This window comes from Odontesthes bonariensis, chromosome 1, assembly GCF_027942865.1.
Source record: "Odontesthes bonariensis isolate fOdoBon6 chromosome 1, fOdoBon6.hap1, whole genome shotgun sequence".
Lineage (NCBI taxonomy): Eukaryota > Metazoa > Chordata > Actinopteri > Atheriniformes > Atherinopsidae > Odontesthes > Odontesthes bonariensis.
The window spans coordinates 7295581-7316545 of record NC_134506.1 but is presented as its reverse complement, the minus strand read 5'-3'; the positions used below and the strand labels follow the sequence as shown (position 1 = coordinate 7316545).

General features: G+C 41.7%; 2 protein-coding genes across 5 annotated transcripts in view; one reads left to right on the top strand and one right to left on the bottom strand.

The window, feature by feature from the left end:
* The window catches only part of ccne1 (cyclin E1), a 53088-nt gene extending 35487 nt beyond the window's left edge, over positions 1–17601 (bottom strand). Inside the window, exons 1-5 of one of the 2 annotated variants that reach the window (XM_075468214.1) lie at positions 17455–17601; positions 16889–16939; positions 15450–15534; positions 13690–13752; positions 13287–13453 (exon numbers count right to left, since the gene is read on the bottom strand). In XM_075468214.1, the coding sequence (XP_075324329.1) occupies positions 13287–13453; positions 13690–13752; positions 15450–15534; positions 16889–16902 (329 nt within the window). In that variant the 5' untranslated portion in view covers positions 16903–16939; positions 17455–17601. The remainder of the gene's footprint in view (positions 1–13286; positions 13454–13689; positions 13753–15449; positions 15535–16888; positions 16940–17454) is intronic. The other variant, XM_075468303.1, reaches the window with a different exon arrangement.
* A 303-nt stretch (positions 17602–17904) lies between these two features.
* Positions 17905–20965, top strand: part of LOC142382482 (uncharacterized protein F13E9.13, mitochondrial) — a 33351-nt gene continuing 30290 nt past the window's right edge. For 2 of the 3 annotated variants that reach the window (XM_075468535.1, XM_075468441.1), the window contains exons 1-4: positions 17905–18477; positions 19462–19544; positions 19632–19812; positions 20143–20293. In XM_075468535.1, coding sequence (XP_075324650.1) covers positions 18405–18477; positions 19462–19544; positions 19632–19812; positions 20143–20293 — 488 coding nt within the window. In that variant the 5' untranslated portion in view covers positions 17905–18404. The remainder of the gene's footprint in view (positions 18478–19461; positions 19545–19631; positions 19813–20142; positions 20294–20965) is intronic. The other variant, XM_075468611.1, reaches the window with a different exon arrangement.

Sequence of the window (20965 nt, the reverse complement as noted above, 5' to 3'; positions counted from 1 at the left end):
AAATGGCGGAAAATCTAGGTATACGCAAATTGACGTCATAGGGTGCGTTGGACTCGTCATGATCCAAGGATTCCAACGATGCCTCATTTGTGAGATTTGGACCATGGAGTCCAAAGTTATTAGGCTTAATGTACTTTGAACTTTGACGTGTTGGTGGCGCTAGAGAGTAAGCTCTTGGGGCATGAAAATTCTTGACTTTGGCTTTGGCACTTGGCTGATTACGTGTGCCAAATTTCACAACTTTTTACCATAGCGTTCATGGGGCTGCCATAGACTTCAATTGCAGCGGAAAGTAGAAGAATAAATATAGCTGCAAGCAGCGATGTGGGGGTCCTAGCAGTATGGCACAATAGGCAAGGCTTGGGCTGCTCAGGAAGGCGTCTTGAGTCCATGCAACAAGTTTGGCATCGATACATCAATGCATCGCAGAGATACGGCCAAATGTCCCGTTTACGCATCGGCGTAGAGTTTGATTGGCTGTCGCGGTTAAACGGAAGTGAAATAAAAAAATCCACATGATAACTTATGTGCGGCTTGGTCTGAAGATTCTATTTGCCAAGTTCCGTCGAGATTGGACAATCTCAGTGGCCTGAAATGCTTTTTGAAGGTTTTTGATTAAATTCAAAATGGCGGACAATCCAAGATGGCGCAGATGACGTCATTAAGTGTGTTGACCTCGTCCTGATCCAGGGATTCCACTGGTACCTCATTTGTGAAATGTGGACCAAGGGGTCCAAAGATATGAGCAAAAATGCATTTTTGCTACATATAGCGCCACCTATAGGCCAAACGTCACCAAACTTCTTGGGCCTCTTACTTTAGCAGTCTTGAGTGTGTGTTATTAGTTTGACGTCATGATATCAAATGGTTGCCAAGATATGACCTCACTTCCGGTTTGGGGGCGTCAACCTCGAGTTTGATTGGCTTTTATGGAAAAATGGAAGCCTAATTAAAAATTTCACACGATAACTTTTGTGCGGCTTGGTCTTAAGAGTCTATGTGCCAAGTTTCGTGATAATTGGACAATCTCTGTGACCTGAAATGCTTTTTTAAGCTTTTTGATAAAATTCAAAATGGCGGAAAATCTAAGTATACGCAAATTGACGTCATAGGGTGCGTTGGACTCGTCATGATCCAAGGATTCCAACGATGCCTCATTTGTGAAATTTGGACCAAGTAGTCCAAAGTTATTAGGCTTAATGCACTTTGAACTTTGACGTGTTGGTGGCGCTAGAGAGTAAGCTCTTGGGGCATGAATATTCTTGACTTTGGCTTTGGCACTTGGCTGATTACGTGTGCCAAATTTCACAACTTTCTCGCATAGCGTTCATGGGGCTGCCATAGACTTCAATTGCAGCAGAAACGGATCAATAATAATAAGAAAAGCTACTAACACAATGGGTTCCAGCAGCTTCGCTGCTAGGACCCCCAAATATAGCTGCAAGCAGCGATGTGGGGGTCCTAGCAGAATGGCACAATAGGGAAGGCTTGGGCTGCTCAGGAAGGCGTCGTGAGTCCATGCACCAAGTTTGGCATCGATACATCAATGCATCGCAGAGATACGGCCAAATGTCCCATTTGCGCGTCGGCATGGAGTTTGATTGGCTGCCGCGGTTACATGGAAGTGAAATAAAAAAAATCCACATGACAACTTATGTGCGGCTTCGTCTGAAGATCCTATTTGCCAAGTTCCGTTGAGATTGGACAATCTCAGTGGCCTGAAATGCTTTTTGGAGGTTTTTGATTAAATTCAAAATGGCGGACAATTCAAGATGGCGCTCATGACGTCATGATGTGCCTTGACCTTGGCTTCATCCAGGGATTCTACTGATACCTCATTTGTGACATTTGGACCAAGTGGTCCAAAGATATGGGCAAAAATGCATTTTTGCTACATATAGCGCCACCTATAGGCCGAACGTCACCAAACTTCTTGGGCATCTTACCTTAGCAGTCTTGAGTCTGTGTCATAAGTTTGACGTCATGATATCAAATGGTTGCCAAGATATGACCTCACTTCCGGTTTGGGGGCGTCAACCTCGAGTTTGATTGGCTTTTATGGAAAAATGGAAGCCTAATTAAAAATTCCACACGATAACTTTTGTGCGGCTTGGTCTTAAGAGTCTATGTGCCAAGTTTCGTGAAAATTGGACAATCTCTGTGACCTGAAATGCTTTTTCAAGCTTTTTGATAAAATTCAAAATGGCGGAAAATCTAGGTATACGCAAATTGACGTCATAGGGTGCGTTGGACTCGTCATGATCCAAGGATTCCAAGGATGCCTTATTTGTGAAATTTGGACCATGGAGTCCAAAGTTATTAGGCTTAATAGACTTTGAACTTTGACGTGTTGGTGGCGCTAGAGAGTAAGCTCTTGGGGCATGAAAATTCTTGACTTTGGCTTTGGCACTTGGCTAATTAAGTGTGCCAAATTTCACAACTTTTTACCATAGCGTTCATGGGGCTGCCATAGACTTCAATTGCAGCAGAAATTGAAGAATAATAATAATAATAATAGGAAAAGCTACTAACTCAATGGGTTCCTGCAGCTTCGCTGCTAGGACCCCCAAATATAGCTGCAAGCAGCGATGTGGGGGTCCTAGCAGAATGGCCCAATAGGGAAGGCTTGGGCCACTCAGGAAGGCGTCGTGAGTCCATGCACCAAGTTTGGCATCGATACATCAATGCATCGCAGAGATACAGCCAAATGTCCCATTTGCGCGTCGGCATGGAGTTTGATTGGCTGCCGCGGTTACACGGAAGTTAAATAAAAAAATCCACCTAATAACTTATGTGCGGCTTGGTCTGAAGATTCTATGTGCCAAGTTTCGTGGAGATTGGACAATCTTAGTTGCCAGAAATGCGTTTTGAAGGTTTTTAATTAAATTCAAAATGGCGGACAATCCAAGATGGCGCAAATAACGTCATTGAGTGTGTTGACCTCGACCTTATCCAGGGATTCCATTTGTACCTCATTTATGAAATTTAGACCAAGGGGTCCAAAGATATGGGCAAAAATGCATTTTGGCTACATATAGCGCCATCTATAGGCCGAACGTCACCAAACTTCTTGGGCCTCTTACGTTAGCAGTCTTGAGTCTGTGTTATAAGTTTGACGTCATGATATCAAATGGTTGCCAAGATATGACCTCACTTCCGGTTTGGGGGCGTCAACCTCGAGTTTGATTGGCTTTTATGGAAAAATGGAAGCCTAATTAAAAATTCCCTTGGATAACTTTTGTGCGGCTTGGTCTTAAGAGTCTATATGCCAAGTTTCGTGATAATTGCACAATCTCTGTGACCTGAAATGCTTTTTTAAGCTTTTTGATAAAATTCAAAATGGCGGAAAATCTAAGTATACGCAAATTGACGTCATAGGGTGCGTTGGACTCGTCATGATCCAAGGATTCCAATGATGTCTTGTTTGTGAAATTTGGGCCAAGTATTCAAAAGTTATTAGGCTGAATGCACTTTGAACTTTGACGTGTTGGTGGCGCTAGAGAGTAAGGTCTTGGGCCATGAAAATTCTTGAGTTTGCTTTTGGCACTTGGCTGATTAAGTGTGCCAAATTTCACAACTTTTTACCATAGCGTTCATGGGGCTGCCATAGACTTCAATTGCAGCAGAAACGGATTAATAATAAATATAGCTGCAAGCAGCGATGTGGGGGTCCTAGCAGAATGGCACAATAGGGAAGGCTTTGGCCCCTCAGGAAGGCTTTGTGAGTCCATGCACCAAGTTTGGCATCGATACAGCAATGCATCACAGAGATACGTCCAAATGTCCCATTTGCGCGTCGGCATGGAGTTTGATTGGCTGCCGCGGTTACACGGAAGTTAAATAAAAAAATCCACATAATAACTTATGTGCGGCTTGGTCTGAAGATTCTATGTGCCAAGTCCCGTGGAGATTGGACAATCTTAGTGGCCTGAAATGCGTTTTGAAGGTTTTTGATTAAATTCAAAATGGCGGACAATCCAAGATGGCGCAGATGACGTCATTAAGTGTGTTGACCTCGTCCTTATCCAGGGATTCTACAGGTACCTCATTTGTGAAATGTGGACCAAGGGGTCCAAAGATATGAGCAAAAATGCATTTTTGCTACATATAGCGCCACCTATAGGCCGAACGTCACCAAACTTCTTGGGCCTCTTACCTCAGCAGTCTTGAGTCTGTGTCATAAGTTTGACGTCATGATATCAAATGGTTGCCAAGATATGACCTAACTTCCGGTTTGGGGGCGTCAACCTCGAGTTTGATTGGCTTTTATGGAAAAATTGAAGCCTAATTAAAAATTCCACACGATAACTTTTGTGCGGCTTGGTCTTAAGAGTCTATGTGCCAAGTTTCGTGATAATTGGACAATCTCTGTGACCTGAAATGCTTTTTTAAGCTTTTTGATCAAATTCAAAATGGCGGACAATTCAAGATGGCGCTCATGACGTCATAATGTGCATTGACCTCGGCTGCATCCAGGGATTCTATTGGTACCTCATTTGTGACATTTGGACCAAGTGGTCCAAAGATATGGGCAAAAATGCATTTTTGCTACATATAGCGCCACCTATAGGCCGAACGTCACCAAACTTCTTGGGCCTCTTACCTTAGCAGTCTTGAGTCTGTGTCATAAGTTTGACGTCATGATATCAAATGGTTACCAAGATATGGCCTCACTTCCGGTTTGGGGGCGTCAACCTCGAGTTTGATTGGCTTTTATGGAAAATTGGAAGCCTAATTAAAAATTCCACACGATAACTTTTGTGCGGCTTGGTCTTAAGAGTCTATGTGCCAAGTTTCGTGAAAATTGGACAATCTCTGTGACCTGAAATGCTTTTTTAAGCTTTTTGATAAAATTCAAAATGGCGGAAAATCTAGGTATACGCAAATTGACGTCATAGGCTGCGTTGGACTCGTCATGATCCAAGGATTCCAATGATGTCTTGTTTGTGAAATTTGGACCAAGTAGTCAAAAGTTATTAGGCTAAATGCACTTTGAACTTTGACGTGTTGGTGGCGCTAGTGAGTAGACTCTTGGGCCATGAAAATTCTTGAGTTTTTTATTGGTACTTGGCTGATTACGTGTGCCAAATTTCACAACTTTCTCGCATTGCGTTCATGGGGCTGCCATAGACTTCAATTGCAGCGGAAACGGATGAATAATAATAATAATAATAAGAAAAGCTACTAACTCAATGGGTTCCTGCAGCTTCGCTGCTAGGACCCCCAATAATAGGAAAAGCTACTAACACAATGGGTTCCTGCAGCTTCGCTGCTAGGACCCCCAATAATAATAGGAAAAGCTACTAACTCAATGGGTTCCTGCAGCTTCGCTGCTAGGACCCCCAATAATAATAATAGGAAAAGCTACTAACTCAATGGGTTCCTGCAGCTTCGCTGCTAGGACCCCCAATAAGAAAAGCTACTAACTCAATGGGTTCCTGCAGCTTCGCTGCTAGGACCCCCAATAATAATAATAGGAAAAGCTACTAACTCAATGGGTTCCTGCAGCTTCGCTGCTAGGACCCCCAATAATAATAATAATAAGAAGAAAAGCTACTAACACAATGGGTGCCTTCGCAGCTTCGCTGCTAGGCCCCCAATAAGAAAAGCTACTAACACAATGGGTTCCTGCAGCTTCGCTGCTAGGACCCCCAAATATAGCTGCAAGCAGCAATGTGGGGGTCCTAGCAGAATGGCACAATAGGGAAGGCTTGGGCTGCTCAGGAATGCGTCGTGAGTCCATGCACCAAGTTTGGCATCGATACATCAATGCATCGCAGAGATACGGCCAAATGTCCCATTTGCTCGTCGGCATGGAGTTTGATTGGCTGCCGCGGTTACACAGAAGTGAAATAAAAAAATCCACATAATAACTTATGTGCGGCTTGGTCTGAAGATTCTATGTGCCAAGTCCCGTGGAGATTGGACAATCTTAGTGGCCTGAAATGCGTTTTGAAGGTTTTTGATTAAATTCAAAATGGCGGACAATCCAAGATGGCACAAATGACATCATTAAGTGTGTTGACCTTGTCTATATCCAGGGATTCTAGTGATACTTCATTTGTGAAATGTGGACCAAGGGGTCCAAAGATATGAGCAAAAATGCATTTTTGCTACATATAGCGCCACCTATAGGCCGAACGTCACCAAACTTCTTGGGCCTCTTACCTTAGCAGTCTTGAGTCTGTGTTATAAGTTTGACGTCATGATATCAAATGGTTGGGGTCGGCCGGATGTGCTTTGCCGTGTGAAGACGTGCGTGCGGAGGCTCCGTGTAAATGTTGTCAAAAATATCAATATCGCCATATTTCTATCAGTTTGGGGGAGTGGCCGAATACTTTTTGTTTCGGGAGCTAACAAGTGCGCTCTCGGTGCATTTTAAGACCGAAAATGACTTCAAGATCGACTCGGACGGGTGGAGAGAAGCAGCAGGTGGTTAGCAACGTGGCCTCCTCTGCTAGCAAGGACAATGTTAGCCCATCACAGGCCGACGACGTACCTCAGTGGGCTAAGGACATGATGTCCGAGATTAAAAAAGCCAACGCTGGAGCTACGAAATACAGAGAGGAGACGAAGACCGAGATCGTGAAATGTAAGGAAGAGATAGAAAAAGGAAGAAAGGAGATGATGATTGAGATGGAAAAATGGACCAAGAGTTTGGAAGAGAGCACGAAAGCCCAGTTTGAGTTTCTACGCGGGGAGGTGAAGCTGAAGCCTAGGCCCTGTAGCCTTCATGACTGATATTGAGGGAATGTTCCACCAGGTGCGTGTGGCAAAGGAGCATGTCAACTTCCTACGTTTCCTCTGGTGGCCTGATGGAGACTTATCCAAAGATCTTGTGGAGCATAGGATGTTGGTGCATATTTTTGGTGCTGTGTCGTCACCTAGCTGTGCAACATACGCCCTGCAGAAAACTGCTAATGACCACCGGCTTGAATATGCAGAGGAAGTCACAGGCACAGTAATGCACAACTTTTATGTGGACGACTGCCTCAAAGCAGTCAACGGCACAGAGCAGGCACTGTCTCTCCTGCACCAGCTGCGTGACTTATGCGCAAAAGGAGGCTTCCACCTCAACAAGTGGGTTAGTAATGACCGAAAAGTTCTGGCTGCAATCCCTGAAAGGGACCGAGCAAAAGAAGTGCAGACATTGGATCTGAGCAGCAAGGAACAACTCCCAATGGAAAGAGCACTCGGAACCCAATGGAACGTGGAAAGCGATCAATTTACATTTAGCATAGCCATCAAATCGCATCAGCTGACCAGAAGGGGACTTCTTTCTGTTGTCTGCTCCATCTATGACCCCCTCGGCTTCCTAGCTCCCGTTACACTCGTAGCAAAGTAGATCCTTCAAAGCTTATGCAAACTGAAGCTGAGCTGGGATGAGAGAATCCCAAAAGAAACTGCACTTGAATGGGAAAGTTGGCATAGCGCGCTTCACCTTTTAGGCAATCTGGGTGTTGGCAGAAGCTTTATTCCTTTAGGCTTTGGCAAAATTACATCAGCACAGCTACACCACTTTTGCGATGCTAGTGAGGTGGGATATGGCGCCGTATCCTACCTTAAGGTCACAAATGATGCTGGTGACGTCCATGTGTCCTTTTCCTTCGGGAAAGCCAGAGTGGCACCTATGAAGCCCACAACTATCCCCAGAATGGAGCTGGCGGCAGCAGTCCTGGCTGCACGTCTGGACCGTATGCTGAGAACTGAGCTGCACTTGTCACTATCAGATTCAGTCCTTTGGACAGACAGTATGACTGTTTTGCAGTACATCGCCAATAGTACAAAACGGTTCAAGACATACGTGGCAAATCGCGTATCTCAAATTCACTCTCTGACAAAAGTGGAACAATGGAGGCACATCTCTTCAAAGGAGAATCCGGCTGATGCAGCTTCACGTGGCTTGTCAGCCAAAGCCTTTCTCCAGTGCCAAATGTGGTTGACTGGACAACACTTTCTTCGAACCCCCACACAATGGCATGAAATTATTGGAAACATAAATACCATCTCAGAGAACGATCCTGAAGTAGAGGAAGCTTCTGTTTACGCCACAGCAGTCTCATCCATGGAATCATGCCCAACTACTAAACTGCTTTCGTATTTCTCGAGGTGGTCTGACCTAAAACGTGCAGTTGCATGGATTTTGAAGATTAAAGACACACTTAGGCAAAGGTGTGATGAAAAGAAAAAGGCCAATGAAAACAAACCTAGCTGGTCACAAAAGGAAAATGGAAAAAACAACTTACCTGCCAACAGTGGATGACTTTGAAAAGGCTGAGCAAGCCATAGTCATTTATGTACAAAGGCAACACTTCTCTGAGGAGATGTCACTCTTGAGCGATGGAAAAGCTATCAAAAAAGCAAGCACTTTGTACAAACTGGATCCTGTGATGGAGGACGGCATCCTTAGAGTTGGTGGTAGACTGAGTAAGTCTGCGCTACCCGAAGAGGCAAAACATCCTGCCATCTTGCCTAAGCACAGTTACATCTCTAAGCTCATTCTTCGCTGCATTCATGAGAGGGTGGGGCACAGTGGGAGGAACCATATACTCTCCACTCTGCGCAGGCAGTTTTGGATCCCTCACGCCAATGCACTGGCAAGGAAGATCATCGGAGAATGTGTGACATGCCGTCGCTCACGCCAAAGTCCCGGGCAACAAAAAATGGCCGACCTACCACCCGATCGCCTAGTCATGGACCTTCCTCCATTCACTCATATAGGCATGGATTACTTCGGACCCATTGAGGTCAAAAGAGGAAGGAGCACTGTAAAAAAGGTATGGAGCGATCTTCACATGTTTAACATCCTGTGCTGTTCATCTTGAAGTGGCCCACACACTTGATACTGATTCCTGCATTAATGCCATAAGAAGGCTCATTTGTAGGAGGGGGCAGGTTAAAGCCATTAGATCTGACAATGGAACTAACTTCATAAGTGCGCAGCGTGAATTGAGACAAGCAATAAAAAACTTGAATCAAGATAAAATCCTTACCACACTCGCACACAAAGGAATACAGTGGAGCTTTAACCCGCCTCATGGAGCACACCACGGCGGAGTATGGGAGCGTTTGGTGCAGCAAGCCAAAAGGATCCTTTGTTCCATCACCAAGCAGCAAATGACTGATGATGAAACCCTCCAAACAGTATTCTGTGAGGTTGAAGCAATGTTAAATGACAGGCCAATTACACCCTCTAGCGATGATCCAAATGATCTTGAAGCACACACCCAATCACCTCTTACTTTTGAAAGGAAAACCCATCATCCCTCTTGGTTTGTTTAGCAAATATGACTCCTATGGAAAAAGACGCTGGAAACAAGTTCAGTATCTCAGTGACCTCTTTTGGAAGAGATGGATAAAAGAATATCTCCCCCACTTGCAAAAGCGCCAGAAATGGAACAGGCCCCGTAGAAACTTCTCTGTAGGAGATTTAGTTCTCTTGGTAGAAGAGTGTGCCCCAAGAAATACATGGCCCCTAGGGCGCATCACTGAAACAATAAAGGATGCCAAAGGCTTTGTGCGCAAAGTACGGGTTAGAACCCAAAGCAATGAATTGGAAAGGCCCATAACTAAGTTGTGCCTTTTACTGGAATCTGATTGAACCAAGAAGCTTCTCTCTCTCTCTTTTTGTTTGTTTGTTTGTTTTCCCGGAAATGGGTTATTTACTTAATGAAAAGTATGGAATATTGAAATGGGATGAATTTACCTTTTCTGAGTATACTTAAAGGTCTTTTGACTGGTTTGCTACAGTGTTATTACATGTTATTGAAGTATATGGTTTACTGAAAGCATTGGTGCATAAAAAATAACATGTGAATTCCTAGGTAATGAACATGATTTACGGACAATTGATGGACATTCTTTTTTGAGAAACTTTTGCTTTTTTTGGACCTTTTTTGTCTGAAGACCTTTTTCTTTTGCACTCAACACCTTTTTTTTTTTTCTTTTTCTCATGGACTTTGAAAACACACACGCACACACATAGGCGCCATCTGCGTGGGTGCTTCGGAGCCCGGGCACCCACGGAAAAATCCGAGCATTGAAGTGACACAATCAACCATTATCGTATATTTTCACACGTAGGCAACATTGTAATTGCCGAAGGAGATATACTACATTACTATGTCAGACTGCTATATATACCCCTCCTATGAGACTTTGACCACCACAGCAGACGCGCTTTTCAAGCTACTTCAAGACGCACTGGTGAGATTCGCATTGCCACTTAACAAATGCAGAGGGCAGTGCTATGACGGTGCGTCGAATATGACTAAATTAAAGCTGGTTTGCAAGCACGCGTGCTGGAGCAGGAGCCCCGGGCGCAGTATGTGCATTGCACCGCACATTTGCTGAATTTAATGGTACATGACGTCGCCCAAAGCATCCCTGCATGTAGAAACTTCATGTCCCTCATCCGCGAGTTGATCACACTGATCAGAAATTCACCAAAACGACTCGCTTGGTTCAAGGAGTTTCAGGGTACAGACGCACCATCGCTGAGACCTCTCTGCCCCACTCGCTGGACTGTGAAGGCGGCCTCTTTACAAACCATTGCTGCAAACTACAGTGCTTTGATGGACTTTCTAGAGGACTTGAGCGCAAATGAAAAAGGTGATGCAGGGGGTAAAGCCAGTGGCCTGCTCATGCACTTGCAGAAGTTTGGAACTTTTTTTTCTTTGCGGCTTATGCTCACTTTCTTCTCTCGCGGTCAACGCCGCTCTCCAAAAGCGCCAGCTACACACACAGAGCGCAAGAGAAATGATTGACACACTGAGAGGCGATCTGAAGGCTATTCGGGAAGGATTCGGGGAATTTTGGGAAAACACTACAGCAGCAGTTTGTATAAATATATTTTCAGTTCAATTCAGTGCATGTTGTGATTATGTCATCGGTTTTTAAGTCGCTTTGTAGAAAAGCGTTTGCCAACTTTAATGTAGGCCTAATTCCATTATTAATTTCAATTCAAATATAGGCTATTTTATTGTAAAATATTGATGTGACATCCGCAGGGAAAATAAATAGGATACATTTATTACACATACAAATAAAGTGACCAACTCATGAAACGGTTATATTATTGGAAAGCAAGGTTTTATGCAAACGGGTCTTTCTGTGGGTCGCGACCCCCAGTTGGGAACCACGAGCACCCACCGGCATAAACATAAGTCGGCGCCCTTGCGCACACATACACGCACGCAAAAAAAAACAACAAAAAAAAACAACAAAGAAATGGACATTGATATGCACTATTGAAATGGACTTTGGGAATGGGTTGATGGGTATGTGATGCTATTGCTGATGCTATGTGAATTATGAGTGATGCTATTGCTGATGCTATGTGAATTATGAGCAATGTGTGGTTAATGTGCACTGACTTTTTGTAGATGGCTGCTCCGTGAATGAGTTGGTAATTTTGTTTGTTCAAAATTAGGGGCCGGTATGTTACAGCCATTTTGATGGTTTTTATGTTTTGGCCTACTATGGTAACATTTGGGTTATGTATGACATATGAGGTATGAAATATTTAGTTGTTATGGAAAATGTGGAATGCTTATGCCTGGATTATGATTTAGTTTTGTTATTAGGTTGACTGCTTTAAGTATGACGATCACCATTGGGGTGACGTCATTGGGTCAAAAGTCATTATATCCGGGTTTTTGGGTTGGTTTGGTGAATGGGAAATGCAGGGCTGTCATACTATTTTCGACCGTACTTACTTTATGTTGTTACATTTTCATCATCTTTTTGTTTAGTTTGGACTGTTAACTTATTTTGACTACACTTTCATTCATCACTTGTTATCATCCTGGACGCAATAAATTATTTTCTACAACAAAAGGAGTGCGCGTTCGATCCCAGCCGAGGCCTAGTGTTTCTCCATTCCTTGGAACTTTGGAAAAAATTGGACCTTACAGATGCAATGATGCGGCAAAGATGTTATTACATTGATTTAGCAGACACTTTTATCCGAGGCAACCTTTACTCAAGAAGAATGGACAACTTATTGCACAGGTTAATTTAGTAACTATCTTATAGTTCTTAATTGTTTGAATATCTTTTGGGGGTTATCATAATTACTGAGGCCAAGAAGCTCTGCTCCAGTCAGCAAAGAAACAAAAATCTATCTGTGACCCAACACTCATTAATAAACATGCTCATTATTTGTGCTGGCTTAAAGGAAATTCATCCTTTCAATTCATGAGAGGCAAACCTATTGGGACTCTGCGAAGCACATGCAGTCATAACATACAACCTTTTGGGTCAGCTGTGCCAAAGTGCCCCACTGCATGGGGATGCAATCGAAGACTGACTAAATTTATGCATACATGGGTGTAATATCTTGGGTGACACAGTAGAGGAAGATGGAGCTAATTAAAAGAAGTCTGAAAGTAATCTGGACACCTGAATGCACAAACTAGATAAAATGCACTTAGCGTGGACAATTTTCCTTGTGAAAATGTATCATTGGAAATATTAAGTTGTAGAGAAGGCTACGCTGGCGGTTACGCTCGCTGTTTTAAGTTCTTGGTGCCACAGAGTAAGCAGACTATTACTACAGTTATACCTGCACTCAAAGGTAAATGATTCAATGAGTAAAGCTAATTGAAGAGCCATGATATGATATTTCTTTACTTCAAAAGCAAGTGCTTTGTATTCAATATACTGTATCTAAAGTACTTAGGTGGGTCACTCAGAAACTGGCACTGAAAAGATGCAGCTTTCATATTGAACAGACCTGTCTGATTTTTTTTTAAAGTAATAAATAAAAAGTGAATTCAGACTGCTCTGACGCCCTTTATTCATAACCAAAATGTGCGTCATTTTGTAATTTAAAGATCCAAGAAACTAAGATTGAACTAAATATCTTATTAATCCCAAAGAAAAATTACATTGTTGCGGTATCAAAAATCTAAAAAGAACAAATAAGAAGGCAGAATGTATTTCATTACAAACTAGTCACATCTCCTGAAAAGGTCATCATAAGGAAATTGACATGCATCTTTAGAGTAGTCAATTCATTAAAAGATTAAATAATAATGAAGAGTTAAGATTCACAGCGCTAACAAATGGTGTGCTCAGTCAGCATGGTTTCAAATTTTTGGGCTGCAAGCAGTCAATCACTGAGGGATCCTGTGGACCCTTGAGGTCTGGTGAAGATAACGAAATTTACATCACACAGGCTTTCCCGCCAAGCAAATCATGAACTGGCCATGAGCCTTTAAAACTTTACCTCAGATGGCAACACACAGGACATTAGAGAAATCAACTGTAACAAAATTACTCACCACAGCATAGGGAGCGGAGCACAATGAATGGGAGAAACAAATATGTTGTAAAAGCTGCAACTGAGGAAGTCTCTATTTATCAGGGATTCTTGGTGGTACTCATTCTGATCAGATGTGGGAATCCACCCGTGTGGACTGGTATATTCAGCATCGGGACTCAACCCCATCTTTGAATGAAAAAGCAGAGGGAATACAAGAAAAATCCAATGTTAAGATTGCATTAAAGAAATATGTGCATGGCAACAAAAACATCTGCCTATCTGTAGAATTAACACTTAAAGTTAGACATCGGCCAGCCACATTGCATGCAATAAAATGGTGTGGCATTTCAGGGCCAATGGCGCTATATAACAATGGTTAAACACCTGTATGAGAGATGTTTTGGGTTTTTTTTCAAGCTTACCTCACATTCACGTTGCTTCTTCTTTGCCATCTCTGCTACCTCCTCATCCAGATCTTGTAAAAGCTAGGGATCAAAGATGGAAAACATTTTTAATGGAAATTCTGTTTCCACTTGTTTTTTTCCACAAGAGATTAGTTTGTTTGTAACTGCCACATTTCTATTTCTACATGTTTTGTGTATTTTTATATTAATTTTGTGAAGCGCCACTAGAGGGTGCTGTGATGTCAAAAAACTGAGGTCATTGTGTTAGGCAACAAAGAAAAGAGGTTTGCTGTCAGTAAACATCTTGAGTCACTGTCTCTAAAAACTAAAGACCAAGTCCAGAACCTTGGCGTGCTGATAGACTCAGACCTGACCTTCAACAATCATACCAAATCAGTCACCAAATCAGCCTTTTATCAACTTAAGAACATATCCAGAATTAAGGGTTTCATGTCCCAAACAGATCAGGAGAAGCTGATTCATGCTTTCATCTCCAAGAGACTTGACTACTGTAACAGTCTTCTGACTGGACTCCCCCAAAAGAGTCTCAAACAGCTGCAGCTCATTCAGAACGCTGCAGCCCGAGTTTTAACCAGAACAAAGAGATCAGATCACATCACCCCAGTTCTTAAGTCTTTACATTGGCTCCCGGTCAGATACAGAATAGATTTTAAAGTTCTGCTACTCGTCTACAAATCACGGAATGGTTTAGGTCCAGAATACACGAATGACATGCTGGTAGAGTATAAACCCAGTAGAGGTCTGAGATCTACTGACTCAGGTCAGATAGTGGAGGCCAGAGTTCAAACTGGACACGGTGAAGCAGCTTTTAGCTCTTATGCTGCACACAACTGGAACAAACTACCAGCAGAACTGAAATCAGCCCCAACTGTAAGCACTTTTAAATCCAGGTTAAAAACATTTCTCTTTCGGTGTGCTTATGGTTGAGTTTATATTTTTCCCCTCTTCTTTGATTGCCTTTAACTGTGTTTTAAATTTTTATTCAATTTTTTTTCTCTTTAAATTGCTTGTTTTTATGCTGTTTTATGCTGTTCTTTTAAATGCCTTGTCTTTATGTAAAGCACATCGAGTTGCCTGTGGTATGAAATGCGCTATATAAATAAAGATGCCTTGCCTTGCCTTGCCTTGCCTTGCCTTGCCTTGCCTTGCCTTGCCTTGCCTTGCCTTGCCTTGCCTTGCCTTGCCTTGCCTTGCCTTGCCTTGCCTTGCCTTGCCTTGCCTTGCCTTGCCTTGCCTTGCCTTGCCTTGCCTTGCCTTGCCTTGCCTTGCCTTGCCTTGCGCTGAGTAGCGATAAGTCCAGAAGAAGCGATCTCAGAAGGGAAAAAGAAAGGAAAAGTATGGACACAAGTTTAAGAAAATAAGCAAACCAAGCAAACCAAGAAGAAAGCCTAATTCCTTATGTGGTACTCAGCCAACGAGGTATTTTGTCTGTTTTTATGTTGTAGAAGTAGTTTTATTTGCCAACTGTCTTTATTTCAAGCAAGCTAATTGTTGTCCTGTCTGTGTTTTTAGTTTTCACTGTGTGTTTATGAGTCTATACCAAGATGGATTCAATAAATTGCATCAGTTGAGAAAACCACTTGTGTCTGTCGGTACCTGGAGGAATTATATTGTTAAAAGTTTAAAAAAAAATCCTAAGCAAAATTAAAAAGCAATACAACAACCACAGTGATATACAGTATAATACTGTCTGTATTCACTGCAATATACTTATTTGCAACTTAGAATGACTGCTTGGTAACACTGAGGCTACTTACACTGGTAACATCTGCCTTCCTCTTTCTCGGTCGGACTGTAATCTCTTTAGAAACATAGAGAGCAGACTTCAGTTCTTTCTCTTCCCTATAAGCATAAACAAAACACGTATCAACAAGTCTCTAGTTTTAATAGAAAATACTAAACAAGCTTGGGTAAACATGATCTAAAGGTCAAAATACAATGCTGACGTTGGCTTCCGATTTGTGAATTAAAGGAATGGGTATAAAGGGCCATTTCACTGCATTTTTCACATTCTGATCACCTGTAGGTCCTGTATGAAAACTACAATTGTTGGATGTTGTCACCTCTGAACTGTCTGAAAGTGCAGGTTTTAGTCACAGGGTCCATGGTGTGAATGGTTGTGAAACTGCTTAGGGAGCAGAAACGATTCTGCATTGTAGGTGCTGGGAAGGTGATACCTGAGACCACCTCCTCTGTTCAAAGATGTTTTTTTTTCCCAGTTTAACATAGATGACTTCCTTGACTCCTCTCTCAAACCATCTTCTCTGTCCAGAATGTGTACATAACTATCCTAAAAAGAGTGGCCCTTTTCCTTGAGATATAGGAGCACTGCTGAGTCTTGACCTGAAGAGGTGTCTCTCCTATGTTGTACCATGTGCTTGTGAAGCTGTTGTTTGGTTTCTCCTATATAGGGTCCACACACACCTTGGTGCACCGCACACTCAGTTTTCGTTTGAGTGAACTAATCTCTGTCTGAGGGTGTTCTCGGCTTTGAAGTGCACTGGAATGTCATGTTTAGAGGAGACCCTTCTAAGTTTCTCTGAGACTCCTGCCACATATAGAATTACAATATTGTCCCTGTTCTTCTTAGCTTCTCTCACAGTGTGGTTTGGTCCATTTGTCTTTGCTGATTTGACAAAGGCCCAGTTTGGGTATCCACAGGTTTGAAGAGCTTTCTTGGAGTGCTGATGTTCCTTTTGTTTTCCCTCAGCCTTAGTAGGTACACTGTCCGCCCGGTAGTGTAGTGTTCTGAAGATAGCCGGTTTGTGTTTTAGTGGGTGATGTGAGTCAAGTTGTTAGTTGAGAAGTATAACCATTGCAGTTTTCATACAGGGAGATCAAGGGTGATCAGAATGCAAAAAATTAAGTGAAATGGCCCTTTCTGCATTTTCACAAATCCCAAATAAGTTATTAATGAATGTACACCCTCTTTAGAATAATTATGTCCAGATTTGAGCAGTCTGACAAGTAATTTACAGGAGCTAGTCTAGGGTGATCGAGACGCAAAAAATGCAGCAAAATGGCCCTTTATGCCCATCACTGTATTTCACAAATGAAGCCAACTTCAGCGTCGTTCAAAACAATGTCTCCTAAAAACAGGCCAGTTTAGCCGAATGGCTAAGGCTTCATCAACTCAACTTTCTGCCGTGACAAACTTTGACGTGTCGTAGAGTCATGAATTGAATCTAAAACTCACCGCTGTCCTCGCATTGTACTCTGAGGGATATATTACAATTTCCGGGCAAACCTACATGTGAGAAACGTTTTAAGATATGTATGAGTCATTATAGAACACGCACATTCATAAACTCCCAACTCCCAACCCCCCACTCTCAACTCCCACCTGACAAAGCCCAAATTGGGCTGGCGCGGGTAAAAGGGTACAGTACACAATGTCTTAAGTATAAAATGAGCATCAAACCCTTCAAGAATATTCAAGAAATTAGTACATGCCGAGTATTAGATACTATGTCATTTATATAGGCTCGTTACTTTAGGGAAACCTCTAACTTTAGACAGCTGCTAATAATGGCCGAAGGAACAGCAAAACAAAACGGCCGTTAAATCAACTTACCATTTAATAACAATACTAAACACGCAGCTAACACTAGCAACACAGGATCCACACAAACGTTAACTTCAGTAGCCGTTTTCCAATAAGATATTTTAGCTAAGTTGTAAAAGTTATAGCTGAAATTGGAATATCGTGACTAATTACAATCATTACTTTCGTTTCACATCAACTCACACTTCAACACTCACCTCAAAAATCTTGCAAGATTGTACCCTTGAGGTTTACTCTTATCTAAGTCTAAAAGACTAAATGTGAATGGTTTTCTGAATCTACGCTGCCTGTTGTTCAAATACGGAGGTTTCCTATAAATGTTTGTCCAGGGCGGTCTTTAGTTCCTCTGAGCTGAAGCCTTGTTCAGACAGATGCGTTTCGGTAATGACGTCAGGGAGGAGTTTATTTAAATTGGCGCTAACCCTCCAAACTCATTGTATTTTTATACACTCATTTTAACTCTATTCACGATAGTCGGAATTAATTAAAGAACATATATGTACACAACAGTCGATATAAGCTTTGATAAAAAAAAAAAACAAGGTAAAATAGACTATACGATTTTTCTGGCTAAAGGGAGGCGTGACAGTTGTGTTGACAGCTGCAGGGGCGGTGTTTCCGAAAAGGAAGTGCTCGGACACCGCATGGCTTGTCCGTCAAATGTAAACAAAGCTGCAGTTTCTCAGAGAATACTACAATATTCAGCACCATGGCGAAGTTATTTAAACTTTGATGACAATTTGTGTTCTGTTTACGACAGGGACAGTACAGTAACTCGTTGACATCCTAGGCGTCATCTCTTATTTATCCTCGTTAAAAAAAAGGGGGGGTGGTGGTCCTACCTGCTTCTATTATTTCTGTACTTTATAAGCAAACTTCATGCAGTTATCGGAGCACTTTAGTTGAAGAGTTGTTACGGTAAAGATAGATTTTGTGAACGATTGCAAAATTTGTTTGATTAACAAAACTGAACTTTGCTCAGTCACGTAATCTGTTTCTTCATCGAGACCCCCCCACCCAACAGACTCCGCCCCGTCTAATGCCTAAAATGTGATCTAACTCAACTGGGGAACAGACCTCGATACGACGAAAAACAACGTTTGTTCTGTCTTCACAACATTGCTCCACAAAAAAGAAAAAAGCAACAATGAAGTTTTTGGACCTTTTTGGGCGCCTGAAATCCGTCGTTATTGGAATGATTCACGTTAAAGCTTTGCCAGGTACAGTAGCCTACGACATATACATGTATATCTATACCTATGTATCGTTTTAATCGGTCTGTGTGAAGCAAATTTGAAGTATTTCATTGTAGTGTAATCCAACAATGTATCATATGTTAATTTGTTAGATTTTGTTCACTTAAAAATATTTATAAGTGTATAAATAACCAATTATATTTCGAATTGCTCAGTAAAACCTAGAAGGCTATATATTTCTTCATACTGTTGTAGAGGTGAAAAGTGAAATAAGGTCAATGTACTCAAATAGTGTAGCAGTGCTTTAAACTTTGAACATTAACATCAAATTTGCAGTGGTTCAAGGAACTGACTCCTTAGTGTACAGCACTCTCTCCTTTTCTCCTCACTCTATCGTAGCATTTTTTCTACATTGTGGTCTGCTGCAGTCATTTATGCATTGAGTAGGACAGGGAAAAAAAAACCTGAATAATCTGGTTAAGACAGCCAGCTCAGTCCTCGATGGTCTTATGGACTCAATTTTGGGGATGAGTGAGATGATTATGTCAGCCAGGCTAACATCAGATTGGTCACCAACTCTTGTCATTTACAATATTAATTCATTTTCATCTGTTATCTCATCCTTTTAATGTCTCTTTATGCAAATTTAGCTATGGTATTTTAGTGCCATGATACCCACATATGTGTGTAACACCATCACTACTTTTCGCAACTCATAATGATCACTGAATTTATATTTTCTTACTCATTCAGTCATTAAGTCTGTTTGACAGAGGTGAACTGTTGTAGAGTCCAATAGCATATAGTATAAAGGGTTTCTGGTAACGGTCTTTCTGAGAGCAGGGCTGAATGAGCCTCCTTGGAGAATGAACTTCACTGTCTGTCCAGTACGTGATGGAGAGGGTGGCCAGGATTATTCTGATGGATAACAGTTTATTCAGAGTCCTCCTCTTTATCATAACCTCAAAATCGCAAGTTTTATGTCACTAACTTTCTTATCAATATCAGGTACCCCTCTAGGTTGTTTGAAAATGTCCCAAATCATTGAATTAGCATGCCGTGAAGCAGCAATTTACCGTGATGCAGGGGTTGTAAGTTATTGCACATTGCTTGAACTTGATACACATTTGAAATCTTCCTAACCATTTCAGTAACCATTTCTTCCTTATACCTTTCAGGATGGCTTGATTATTGAAAACATGCATGATATACCTTACTTATTCTGCGTGGGTCCTGAGGTTTGTGCCTGCATGACTGCAGTCTGCACTGCTGTGAGAAGCATCTGCTTGTCTCTGCCGCTTGGAGTGCAGATATTGTCTTCTGCTAACCATCAGGCACTGGCTGTAGCTCTGGCTTCAGGTACAATTACAAGTTAAATTAATGTCAGTCTGCATGTAAGGTAACGTCTGCTGTCAAAGCTTCATGAGCTTAAACGAGCGGAGATTCTAAGTAATGTATTATAATGTATAATGATTTTTCAATCAAAAATTACCCGAGCATTTTTCTCTGTCTTGTCACACAGTTTAAATTTAGTTTTGTTGACCATTGGCATGCAATGATATATGTTTGGTCTTCAGTGAGGAACTGCCCAAGTTCTACGCAAAAGTTAGCCAGAATGAGCCTCCACTTAACACATTGATTCGTGGCTAGTCTAATCTATTGCTTTATAATGAAACTATTTGACACCAGGTCTGGACTTCATCAGAGCAGAAGGTTTTGTCTTTTCTCACGTGGCAGATGAGGGCCTCTTGAATGCCTGTGCCGGGGACTTACTGAGATATCGCAAGCAAATCGGAGCTGACCATGTGAAGATCTTTACTGACATCAAAAAGAAGCACTGGTGAGATCACTATCTTTGCAGTTTTATTAATAAGCAGACTCTGATGACTTGGGATCAGATGCATAAAACAGTGTAGATTCATAACTAAGACTGTGTACATACTAAGGCAAAAATGGGCATACCCATTGTTTTTGCTAGATTTATTAAACTGTGAAACTATATACACGTGCACAAACCTGATTTCCACTCCCATTTTTCATCATGGATGGATGGGGACACTTCCCTAATTTGACATTTGCAAATCAAGACATCATTTGTACCACAAATAAACATGGATAATATTGAAACCAACAATGAAAAAGAAGTACTGTTGTACCAAATTTAAAACTAAGATACTCATCAGTAAAGTAAAGAAAAAGGCAATAATTTTTATTTGGTGGTCTAAGTTCTACAATCATGAAGAGAATTAACCTGCTGAATTAAAAAAGTTACAAGTGATCAGCTATGTTCAGAGCAGACAACCCTGCAGAGGTTAGAAAAGAAAAGAAAAGAAAAGAAATGGTCAAATAATAAACCAGTGGTCAAAACGTGCATCAGCTCTGGGAAAAGCCTAAGAGATAATCCCATGTTACCCATATTTTTTGTGTGTATGTATCCTTTAGAATTTAGAATAGAATAGAATGCCTTATATTTTCACTATACACAGTACAATGAGATTGAAAGCAACTCCTC